Genomic DNA, 12,778 nt, shown 5'->3' with positions numbered 1-12,778 from the left:
CATGCTTGCTAACCTCTGCCATGAGTTCTCAGGATTACTCTGGGATGTTTTACAAACATGCTCTGCCACCTATGAAGGAAGTTCCTTCCTTTCTAGTGTGTGCCTCTGTTTTACTGACTGGGACTTCCAGCACAATGCTGAAATACTCCCAAGGAGAGCTGCTGGGTGCAAGTAGCATCCGGTCTTTTACTGGTAAGCTAAGCAGAGCAAGAATTCCGAAAAGCCACTAATCAAGTTCTGGAAGTTTGTTTTGTTTATAGGAGGCGAGGTCCGGCTGGCCTGAAACTTGCTGTGAAGCACAGGCTGGCCTTGAATTTGGAGCAAGTCTCCTCCCTGAGCCAAGGGTCAGAGACATGTTATCACACTTGGCTCACTTAAAACAAAAGCACTAGGGCTGGGCGTGGTGCTGCACACCTTTAATCCCAGCACTCGGGAGGCAGAGGCAGGTGAATAGCTGTGAGTTCAAGGCCAGCCTGGTCTACAAAGCCAGTCCAGAACAGCCAAGGCGAACACAGAGAGACTCTGTCTCGAAAAACAAACAAACAAAAATCACTAGCAATACTGATATTTGCCATATGTGTTCTCGGTAGCTAATCGTGTATCTTTTTCTTCTCCAGTAACTTGTTAATATGATAAACTACTCAAGGGGAATTTGGATCCTTAAGCAATCTTAGGTTTTTGAGACGAACGTGACTTTGTGATTTTTTTTTATTACATCTATTTCGATTTTTTTTTTTTTTATTACATCTATTTCGGTGTGAGAAGCCACATGTGCATACGCCACAACACGTGGGTGAAGTCAATACAATTTGTAGGAGTCAGTCCTTTGCTACCCTGTGAACCCCCAGGGCTGTACTCTGGTAGTCAGGCCCAGCTGCCACTCACTGCCTTTAACCCCAGAGCTATCACCCTGGTCCCAACTTTGACATAATTGTTGGGCTGGGCTTGTTAGTGTATTGTTAAGGATATTTCAGTAAGTTTTCTTTTTCAGTTAAGCATGAATTTTCCACTTATACTTGGTTAGATTTTAAGAGTATTTTGTATCTATGTTCATGAGATACTGATGCTTTCTTCCTTAGATTTCCTTAGTCTGGTTACCGATCACGGACTTGGAAATGATGCACCTTCTGAAGCCCTTTGAATAGAGCTGGTGGTGTTCCTTAGGTGTGGTAGAGCTTAATGAAGCCATCTAGAACTCTATTGCTTTTTGGTAACATTTTAAAGTCTTTTCTTTACTCAGTAATGGGGATATTCAGAATTTTTGAGGCGAGTATTTTGTCTTTTAAGAAATTTATTAATTTCATAATATGCCCAATTTATCATAAAGATGCTAGTACCCTTTTAAGCTCTGTAGGATCTGTAGTTTTGTCTCATTCGTGCCTCATATTGGCAATTTGCTTAGCTAGATGGTTTATCATTTGTAAAAATACAGGTTTTGGCTTCTTTAAACCTCTATGGTTGGTCCAGTTTATGATCTATTTCTGATATTTTTCTAGCTTTTAAAAAACAGCTTTGAGATACATATTTCATATCATCCAACCTACTAATTTGGTTTGCTAGTATTTAATTTCTTGCGTTCTTTATGTATTTTGGATATTAGCCCTTTGTCAGATGTAGGGTTGGTGAAGATCTTTTCCCAGTCCGTAGGCTGTCATTTTGTTCTGTTGACAGTGTCCTTTACCTTACAGAAGCTTTTCAGTTTCAGGAGGTCCCATTTATTGTTTTTCTTAAAGACTGAGCTGTTAGCCAGGTGTGGTAGTGCATATCTTTAATCCCAGCACTCGGGAACTGTTGGTGTTCTGTTCAGGAAGTTGTCTCCTGTGCCAATGAGTTTGAGGCTCTTCCCCACTTCTAGCAGATTTAGTGTGTCTGGCTTTATTTTGAGGTTTTCCACTTGGACTTTAGTTTTTCTGCAAGGTGATAAATATGATCTATTTGCATTTTTCTACATGTAAACATCCAGTTAGACCAGCACCATTTGTTGAAGGTGTTCTTTTTTCCACTGTGTGGTTTTGGCTTCTTTGTCAGAAAACAAGTGTCCATAGGTGTGTGGGTTTACTTCTGGGTCTTCAATTTGATTCTACTGGTCAACCAGCCTATTGCTGTGCCAGTACTCTGCCAATTTTTATTACTGTTGCTCTGCAGTACAACTCAAGATCAGGGATGAAGATTCCTCCAGAAGATCTTTTATCATACAGGATTGTTTTATCTATTCTGTTTTTTTGTTTGTTTGTTTTTCCATATGAGGTTGTCCTAATTATCAGGGAAATGCAAATCAAAACTACTCTGAGATTCCATCTTACACCTATCAGAATGGCTAAGATCAAAAACTCAAGTGACAGTACATGCTGGTGAGGTTGTGGAGAAAAGGAAACACTCCTCTATTACTGTTGGGAGTGCAGACTTGTATAACCACTTTGGAAATCAATATGGTGCTTTCTCAGAAAATTAGGAATAGTGTTACCTCAAGACCTAACTATACCACTCCTGGGCATATACTAGAAAGATGTTCCACCATACAAGGACATTTATTCAACTATGTTCATAGCAGCTTTATTCTTAATAGCCAGAATCTGGAAACAACTGAGATGTCCCTCAACCAAACACTGGATAATGAAACTGTGGTACGTTTACACAATGGAATACTACTCAGCTATTAAAAACAAGGAAATCTTGAAATTTGCAGGCAAATGGATGGAACTAGGAAAGATCATCCTGAGTGAGGTAACCCAGACTCAGAAAGACACATATGGTATACACTCACTTGGTTTTTTCACTTTAAAAAAATTTTTAAATTTTATTAATTTATTCAAATTACAACTCAATTGTTATCCTATCACTTGTATCCTCCAGTTCCTCCCTCCCTCCCACTTTCACCCTATTCCCCTCCTCTAGGTCTAAGACTGAGGGGGACCTCCTCCCCCACTATATGGTCATAGGCTATCAAGTCTCATCTTGGTAGCCTGCTTATTCTTTCTTTGAGTGCCATTAGGCCTCCCCACCAAGGGGAGGTGGTCACATATGGAGCACCAGAGTTCATGTTAGAGTCAGTCCCTGCTCTCCATGTAACTGTGGAGAATGTCCTGTCCATTGGGTAGATCAGAGTAGGGGTTTGTTGTTTACTACTTGTATTGTCCTTGGTTAGTATACTCACTTATAAGTGGATATTAGCTCAACATAGATGTCCTCTTAGAGACTCCACCCAGTGGGGGATCAGGATAGATGCTGGGACTCACTGCTGGACTTGGGGTGGAGCACTGAGAGTGGCAAAGAAGAATGGGGGGGGGGGATAGACGGCTTAGAAGCCTCACAAGGAGACTATCAAGGCTATTGGATCTGGACCTAGGGGGGCCTGTACAGACTGTTGCACCAACCAAGGACAATGCATGCAGTAAACCTAGACCCCCCCTGTCCAGATATAGCCAATGGACAGCTTGTTCTCCATGGTTGTGTGTGTGTGTGTTTGGGGGGAGATCAAGGGCTGCCTATGACATGACTCTGGTGCCCCCAATTTGATTACTTCCCCTTGGTGGGGAGGCCCTTTGGGCACACACAGGGTATCTGGATGAGACCTGTGTAGCCCTGGCTGTCCTGGAAGTCTCTGTAGACCAGGCTGGCACAGCATTCGCCTTCTCTCGTCTATATTCAACCGCCAATAAACACTCAAAGGGGTTGTTTCCACCTTTGGCCAATATGAAATGCTGCCACAAACATGAGCAAGATACCCTTGCTTTCAATTTGTAGGGCTTATAAAAAGGAACTAGAATGTAACACAACTGTTTTAAACTTTAAAAATTGTGATACGTGAGTACTTTTGGAGAGGACTGAGGGTTAAACTCAGGACCTTGGGCATGCTCAGCCACTGAGCTACACCTGGGTCATGTTTGTGTGTTTGTTTATTCCGAACAGGGTTTCTCTGTGTAGCCTTGTGTATCCTTGGCTGTCCTAGACTCACTTTGTTGACCAGGCTGGCCTCGAACTCAAGAGATCTACCTGCCTCTGCCTCCAGAGTGCTGGGATTAAAGGCGTGTGCCACCAGGCCCGGCATGTTCATTTATTCTTAAATAGTGTATTTGGGGGGGCTGGAGAGATGGCTCAGGTTAAGAGCACTAGCTGGTTGATTCCCAGCTCCCACATGGCCGTTCACAACTGTCTAACTCAAGTTCCAGGGGGAACTGATTGACTCACACTGACACACGCAGGCACACCACCAATGCACATAAATAAAAGTGTATTTAGGGGCTGGCGAGATGGCTTGGCTCACAGGGAATTGGAGTTCAGTTCCCAGCACGTACATGATGGTTACCAACCAACCGTATCTGGTTCCGGACTCGATAGCTGCTTCCGCTCTTCAAGGGCACCAAGCTTGAACGTGGTACCCATTTATACACGCAGGTAAAACACACATGGAAATAATCTAAACATCAGAGAGTCTATTTAGATCGCCTTAAGTGTATACTGTTGTGCAACATACTCAAGTGTGTCTTCTCCACCCCAGGCAGGCATCTTTCTAGTTCCTTTGCCTTTGATTACTCTGGGTGTCTCCCGTAAGCAGCGTGACAAGAGTATTTGTGTGGCTTATTTCACTTGTCTCTTCAAGGTTCATCCATGTTGAAGGGTGTTGGCGTGTCCTCTTTTGGCTTGGATATTATTCTTTTGCACATGGCACCTTTCCCCACCCATTTATTTCTATACTAGGTTGCTTCCCCTTTATGGCGATTACAAATAATCTTATTATGAACATAAGTATAAACATTTCAACTCTGTCTTCACATCCAAAAACAGAATTTCTGGATATTAACTTTTGATAGGAAATCAAGTTTTTGTTGTTTTGTTTTGTTTTGTTTTTGTTGTTGTTTTTGAGACAGGGTTTCTCTGTGTAGCCTTGGCTGTCCTGGACTCGCTTTGTAGACCAGCCTGGCCTCGAACTCACAGTTCGATCTGCTTATACCTCTGCCTACCAAGTGCTGGGATTAAAGGCATGTGCCACCACGCTCAGCAGGAAATCAAGTTTTAAAGAACCTTTATGTAGTAAGTTTTCACACATCCCAGTCAATGGACTTTTATTAGCCTGATAGGAGCCCTGTGTTGACAATGCTGACCTCCGTAAATGGTCAGTGAGGTCCAGTGTCTCTCACATGCTTATAGGCCAGTGCTGGTTTCAACAACTTTCCCTTTTTCTCATCAGCACTCAGGAGGCAGAGGCTCAGACCTGTTAACAAATAGCTTATTTACTATTTGTGACATTGTGACAGAACTATTTTCTAGTCTTTGAAATGCCCATTTTACTTGTAACTGGAGTGTGAAGTTTTGGTAGTGGGAACGGAACCCAAGGGCTCACACTGTTGCTCTGGCTGAGCTACACCACCAGCCTAAAGCGGCTGTTTCACTTAGTTTTGAGACAGGATCTCTCTATGTGGCCTTGGCGGACCTAGGACTTATTATGTAGGTCAGGCTGTCTTTGGACTCACAGATACTGTTCTGTCTCTGCCTCCTTAGTGCTGGGACCAAAGATATGCGTTAACATATCCAGCTGTTTGTTTTTAAAATATCTTTGGCTGTAAAAATCAATTTAAAGTACTGAACTTAATTTTTAGTATTTATTTTTTTACTAAAATCTTTGTGATGCACACTATTCATTTTAATACGTACTTTCCCAGAGAATTAAAAACAGGCAGAGCCCTGTGTGAATGAAGAATTCTCTCATATACCTCAAATGCACAGCCTCGCCTCAAGACCACAACGTGTGTCATTATTGTAATGACTCATAACCAAAGTGTGACTGTCTTTGAAGAAAGTACAGTTTCTGTTAGTACCTCAGAGGAGCCTGGAGCAGGCTAGGCAAGCTATACCCCAAGGACACATGTTTTGATTGACTAAATGTGAAACCATGAATACTAAACCTAAGCCTGTTTAGTAAAGGAGTAATATAAATTAGAATTAACTTGTGAGCAGCATGTATTTTTACATTTGGGTTTAAAAATGAAAAATACCACGCAGAGACGGTTTTTAAAAAAAAAAGATTTACGATCATAAATAGGTCATTGGCATAACACGTTTCAGAATGGAAAAAACCAAACATTTTGGCTTTTTATAAAACATTTCTTTTTAAAAATCAACTCCGTCATTACAAGGACCTGTATGTTTCCTAACTCCCAGTCTCCTAAGGCACAATATTTAATCAGAATCCCAGCACCAGCGCCTGCTGTGGTTGGAATGTGAGGCAGGGCCCTGGTACGTGGAACAGCAGTCACTGGAGAATATGTCTAAGTCTGAACATTTTAACTGTGAAGACCAGTTCTGCAGGACTTGAACAAAGTAATTTTCTCAAACCAAATAATGTGGAATAATAAAGGGGCAAACCTCTAGGACCCAGACCAGGGTCGAGTTTCCTACTAGAGCTCAGGAACCCGGAAAATACAGGCAAGGAAGAACAGGTGTGAGGCATCAGCACGCCAATGCACAGCCTCGCCTGGCCCACCCCTACTGTGATGTAAAATCTACAGCCAGATGCTTACTTTAAAAAAACAAAAACCAAAAAACCAAAAAGCTCTTTTAAACAACAGAATTAGGTTCCTTACTTTGAATGTCCTGTATCATGTGATAACAACTGCGCTGTAAAGTTTGACATAATGTGATGAGTGTTAATTAAAAAAAAAAAATCCACAAAGTGAGTGATTGTCCACAGACGAAACATGGGATGAGGTTCATGACTGAGTTAATCATGGAGTGTTAGTGAGCTGTAAACCTCTCAGTTATAATCAGCAATCGTGCCTGGTGCATTGGAGGACGACAGGAGCGGGGCCTGTCTGTCATTCCAATTCTGACAGTGCGCATGGCCTTCGGAATTCTTGTCCACGTTCATGGAGCCATTTATTGGACACTGTGAGAGAGAAAGAAAAAATATTTTCTTCTAATCTAAAAGCTGGTCTATGACAGTTTCAGCGTGGATTAAACACTTAAAATTAAAAATCAAAGGCAGAGGCTGCATAAACTTGACAATGTTGGAAACATCAGATTTCATGTATGTGCACCACATGAGGCTTGAAATGAGCAACGGCGGACTAAGACAGCAGGGATGGAGCAGACTGCATTCACCTGCTTCCACGTACCACCTCCAAAGACGGTATCGAAACACGGCTCCTCCTCGCAGAGAGCTCTCGGACCCATACTTGCTATCACATATTCATACGGCTGTCTCACTTTTCTAAGACACGATTTCTCTGGGTAGCCATGGCTGTCCTAGAATTCACTCTGGAGTCCAGGTTGGCCTCGAACTGAGAGATCCAAGTCATATGCCACTCTGTCCAGCTTCCCTTCCATAATATTTTAGTTATTATTTTTAGGTTTTTCAAGTCAGGCTTTCTTTGTGTGGCCTTGGCTGTCTTAGACTCACTCTGTAGATCAGGCTGGCCTCAAACTCAGAGATCCACCTGCCTCCTGGGTGCCGGGATTACAGGTATATGGCACCATGCCTGGCTCCATAATATATTTTTTAAAAGGATCTCCTTAATTTTCTAGATTATTTCTGGTATTATAAACAAGTCAATACACAAAATATCTGAACTAGATTCCTACACTCGTAACCTCTCTGGTGTCCAGGCTATTTATCAATTGGCCTATTTTTCTTCTTTGAACCTTTTGCTGCTGCTTGAGGCTTGTCACACCGTGGAGAAGAGCCTTTAACCCTGTTCTCTTTCCCTGTCCTCACTGTGCCCAGTGCTCCACAAGCATCACAGGAGGGGACTGTAAGACCTTGGTGAACAGGCCTCTTTACATTAGTCCTGTGATAGGCACTAGACACGTGTAGACTAGAAGCTTCTGAAATGTGCCACGACACACTGAGCTGCATAGACTGGGTTAACAGATACCAAAGCTGTTTCTTTCTCAATTTTAGTTGCAGTTGGGGTACAATCCTATGCTGGTCTGAGAGGAGAGCCTCTTAAATTCTGCACTAGAGCCAGAGGTGCCTTAGACCAAATCTATTCTGGTACTTAACATGCCTAAAAAAAAGTTAACTGTTGTGCCCTGAGAAAACAAAAATTAAGCTAAGGCTTAGGCTGGCGCCGTCACCTTAGGGAGAATACCCTCTCCTCTTCCATCCTGGTCACTAGTCTGCATACTCTGACTTACCCATTAGTACATGCTAAGTACTCAGGCTGTGACCTTTCAAGAGAGAAACAATAACTTTTCAACTAATACTTCTTGGAAAAGAAGTGAAGAGGGTGCCTACCTCAGAAACAAGCTCATCAAAATGCTCATCTATGGGATGCAAATTTATATTCAGGCCAGAAACGGGCTTGGTTGAATTCCATACAGTATGAATCCATATTGTCAAGGGCATGGGAGAAAGCACTTTGTTTAAGGTGCAGGATATAATGGCTTCAGAGAGCACAGGAACTACTTACCCCATTTGTTTCCAACTAGCACGGGACAGGCTGCATGCCGTGTACTGTAGTCTCCTTCTCCGCTGGCAAACAGATTATACCAAAAGACAGCAGTGCCCTGTGGAGAACAGTCCAGATCATCACCAAATAAACTGCCAGGACTCACATTCGCCTGTTCCTTCTAGAAAGGTATATACTGTTCTCTAATTCTGAGAGTCGGTCGCTTTAAAGTGCTTTCTCCATCATACGGGAGTTAACACCATAGAGATGAAACAATGTTTTAGAAAGTAGTCCAGCAACACAAAGGAGGGAATCACACAAAAATCACATCTTGGAATTAGAACTCAGTATCACCCTTGTTCCTTACCCAACCTTTACTTAAAGACGTATGCAGTTTGAAAATATAACTCATAAGCTGGGCATGGTGTCGCACACCTGTTAGTCCAGCACTCAGGGAGGCAGAGACAGGTGGATCTCTGAGTTCAAGGTCCACAACAGCCAGAGTTACACAGAGAAACCCTGTCTTGAAAAACCAGAAAGAAAAAGAAAACACACACCACATACACCCACACACCATAGCCTGGGCCACAAACTGTAGGTACAGCTCTAGTTCAGAAGAAGAAAAAGCAATATACCCAAGTCCCACAACAAACCATGCTTACTTTTTTGGGCCAAACACTGGCTCCTACTTCGGGGAAAACAGTAGCACCCCCAGCAGACACATCACTCATCTAAAAGAAAAAGAAGCAAGGAATAAAATGAGACCTAGCCCTCTGAGGAGGGGATACATGGACACTGGAGACATGCTTACATATGGCTGGATTTTATGTCTGTTTTGGGGGTTTTGTTTTTAGCATGCTATGTAGTTTAGATACATGCACCCAAATTAATAGTGCCAGGCGAGAGATGGGAGCTAGAGTTGGACACTGTCACTTTTATAACTACAGTGTAAAAGAAATGTCTTATACTAAGAAGTGTACATAAGCATTTTACTATGATAAGCAGCCGCCCTAGAAGGCAGGGACTCGGTTCTGCTTTCTGACCATACTCAATGCACAAAATAACGCCTTACTAGTGAGTACAAAGTAAGTACTTATTTCACTATTATTTAAAGCCATTCAGAACAGGCATGAGACCTCAGATTTGACAAGCTGCTTCTCCAACCCCCAAGGGGGAAAATCAGTTTTGGGGTGATTTGTTATGTAACGAAAAGTAGAAATATTGTTAATTTTGGAGTTGGGTATATAGGCAGAGTGTTTGCTTAGCATATTTTAGGCCCTGAGTTTAATCTACATCATACACAAAAATTATAACAAATGCAATTTTTGCTGTTTTGAAACTTTAACCATGATAATAGCTACTATTCTGTGCTGTCTTGGTCTGGGTGCTAATTACCAGACATGCTCAGTTTTCCACAAACTGTAAAGCTACACATTTATAATGTGTGTATATAAAAATAATATACATATGTAAAACATTGAATCTAAGATGTACTCTCTAAAATATTAAATCTCTAGAAGTTCTGGAACCATCAATAATTTTTTGTTTTCCTTTGTTTTTTGAGACAGGGTTTCTTTGTGTACTTGAACTCAAGAGATCCGCCTGCCTCAGCTGGATTAAAGGCATGTGCCACCATTGCCCAGCAGTAATTATGAAACACACCCCACGCATACTTTGAGACAAGCTCTCCATGCTACAGTTATACAATGCTGACCTCAAACCCACTACACACCCAATGGTGATCCTCATCCTTTGCCTCCCAAGTACTGGGAAGCAGACACACACACACCACCACAACTTCCTGCATGCCAAACAAATCATGAAGCCCTAGCCCAGGCTAGCTTTGACCTCACTATGCAGTCAGATGACCCCAGACCCTATCATCTCCATGGCAGGTCCTTGGATAGTAAACACTTTAGAATGCTGAATAGGAGTAAAACAAAACCAGCTTCATAAAACACACCAAAATAAGTGAGTGATGCAATCAAATCTCAAAGCAAAAATTTAGCTCTTACTTACATAGAACAGCCACGTAGCAATTCTATTTCCTGTCCCAAGCTCTCTAAAAGCATCTGGCTCATCTTTCTGTGGATAAAGCAGTGAATATAATGGTATAAAACTCAGTAATGTGAATATACTCCAGGGGCCTTGTGTCCACCCATGTGCAGCGTTCACACCAGCCTCTCAAGTGCTTGATTCAGCCCATACACAGCATATTTTTGTCAAAAATCCCTGGGGAAAAAAACCCTCCAGACCTGTTTTCTAAATGAATCAATAGTGTGTTCTTCTGTGTAATGATGTTAGCAGAAATTAAGATGAGAGAAGTAAAGGTGTGTTTGGTAACAGAACTACAAGGGAGCCTTGTGACAAACAGTGATGTGCCTTGACCATGACAGTTACTACATAAAGTCAAGTGTCAGAAGTGCAGAGCCATATACAGAAATAAGCAGAACTGGTGAAAAAAATGAGTGTGTGAGCTCACCAATGGTGCATCCCTGACTCTGGTGCTGTGGTATAGTTATAGCAGACATCAGTCCTGGGGGCTGGGGCGTGTGGGAGGCACAAGGAAGTGCTCGCTATACTATTTGCTACTTCCTAGGAAACAACAATTATCTCAAAAGCTAAAAATGCGTTTTAACTTTTTTAATGGAGCTTTACCCTGACATCATCAAAAACCCTGACGTGTTCCAGTATCAGAGAGAGAACTGTAGTCTTCGCAGGATTCCACAGAGAAAGAACAGTGGGAGCTGAGGTAAAAGCAGTAAAGAGCTGCTCTGGGACAGACTTTCTCCCCTCAAGAGTGGGGAGAAGTTGAGCTTGCAGAATCACACAGCATAGTATTAGCTGCCGCAGTGACCGTGGTAAGACAGACAAAGGTTTGGTAACGACACTTCAATGGCGTTTCGTGTTCTCGCAGCTCCTTGACTCCAGTTTGTCTCTCATTCTCAAATGTGTTCTTGTAACTGTTTCACATTTATTGCCCAATTCAGTTTACTTGTCTCTTGTCTTTAAAAACAAACAAAAAACCCAAAACTATATCCTTTAAATTTCAAATGCTAATGTTTTCCCCTATTTAGAACTTCCCTTTGCTTATTTTTCAAATATGCCAAAATAGGGTGACAAAATGATTTAAGGACAATACACACAGTATACAAAGTAATTCAGGATGTGCGTTGGTCCACTGTTTGCTGCAGACTTTTTTCAGCTGTAACTTATCCACTATTTTTTTTTTTTAAATCTGCAGGGAGAATAAGGTTTGCTTCTGCCATCCTAAGGAACAACTTTCATCTTTCTTGTGAGGCCAGGTCTATGTGTCCATCTCAAAGCGGGTGCTTCAGACCACTCTTTTTTCGTGAAGTGTGTGATCTGACTAGAGGGTATGGCCGTCTTCTCTCAGAGCTGGTAACCCACAGCTCGAGGCACCGACAGTAGTGCTGCCTTCAATGTGTCTGTGAGGAATAGCCTTTTCTTTCTTCCAGGGTCACCAATGCACTCAACCAAAGGTCTTATTGTGGGCCATGCCCCTTCCCCCCAAGACAGGGTTTCTCTGTGTAGCCCTGGCTGTCCTGGACTCTGTAAACCAGGTTGGCCTCGAGCGCACAGAGATCTGCCCGCCTCTGCCTCCTCGAGTGCTGGGATCAAAGGTGTGAGCCACCATGCCCAGTTTTAAATGTCTTTAGTAAGGGGTTTTGTTGAGGAGAAGGCTTCTCAGGATCTCCTGTCACAACTTTCAGTCAGGAGAATGGGTTTTTATACTAAGATAGAACCAACAAAGACACTTCCCCAACCACACCTATGGAGCTCCTCTGTGCTCTCTTCTCTGCTGGGCCCTGACTTCTGGGTTTTCAGGCTCATCTCTCCCCTCAGTATTGGCTCTCTCATAGGGCTCCTCGTCTCTCAGCATCCCCTAAGTGTAGTGCACACTGCTCTGGTCCCTGCTGCAGTCAAATAGCCCACGGCTGCTCAGCTGTCTTCTAGCTCCGCCCACTGCCCCGCAGCATCTCGTGTTTCCTTCTGTACCTGAAGTTAAGTCTAGTCTCTCCCTGAAAGATCTCATTACAGTTGTACCCTCTCCTCTCCCTGAGAATGTCTGCCTGTCTTAAACAAGTATCACAGAGATTTTTTTCTTTAAACATGGAGTACGTAAACTTAAGTGAATTTAGTTACGCTTTCACTTACCCTTGCAAAATCAAAATGGGGTTCATACTGTCCTCCAACTCCGTAATTTGCTACCTGAAGGAAAGGGGAAACAAAAGCATGAATAAGAGCTGTGAACATTAGCACTCAAGGCTCAGTTTCCACAGCATGGATGGGGCTCTGAGTTCAAACCCTAATAGCAAAAAGAAGAAATAAAACAAAAATACAAGATTAATATTAAAAAATTTCTTAAG

The 12,778-nt window shown here is 42.5% G+C and overlaps 1 protein-coding gene across 2 annotated transcripts in view; it reads right to left on the bottom strand.

Moving 5' to 3' along the window:
- Positions 1 to 6,003: 6,003 nt before the first annotated feature.
- Positions 6,004 to 12,778, bottom strand: part of P4HA1 (prolyl 4-hydroxylase subunit alpha 1) — a 60,954-nt gene continuing 54,179 nt past the window's right edge. For both annotated transcript variants that reach the window (XM_084753575.1, XM_084753574.1), the window contains exons 11-15: positions 12,567 to 12,620; positions 10,407 to 10,472; positions 9,050 to 9,118; positions 8,409 to 8,505; positions 6,004 to 6,883 (exon numbers count right to left, since the gene is read on the bottom strand). In XM_084753575.1, the coding sequence (XP_084609701.1) occupies positions 6,813 to 6,883; positions 8,409 to 8,505; positions 9,050 to 9,118; positions 10,407 to 10,472; positions 12,567 to 12,620 (357 nt within the window). In that variant the 3' untranslated portion in view covers positions 6,004 to 6,812. The remainder of the gene's footprint in view (positions 6,884 to 8,408; positions 8,506 to 9,049; positions 9,119 to 10,406; positions 10,473 to 12,566; positions 12,621 to 12,778) is intronic.

Source organism: Acomys minous, assembly GCF_964271855.1.
Source record: "Acomys minous genome assembly, chromosome: 13".
Taxonomy (NCBI): domain Eukaryota; kingdom Metazoa; phylum Chordata; class Mammalia; order Rodentia; family Muridae; genus Acomys; species Acomys minous.
This window is presented reverse-complemented; position numbering and strand designations above follow the sequence as displayed.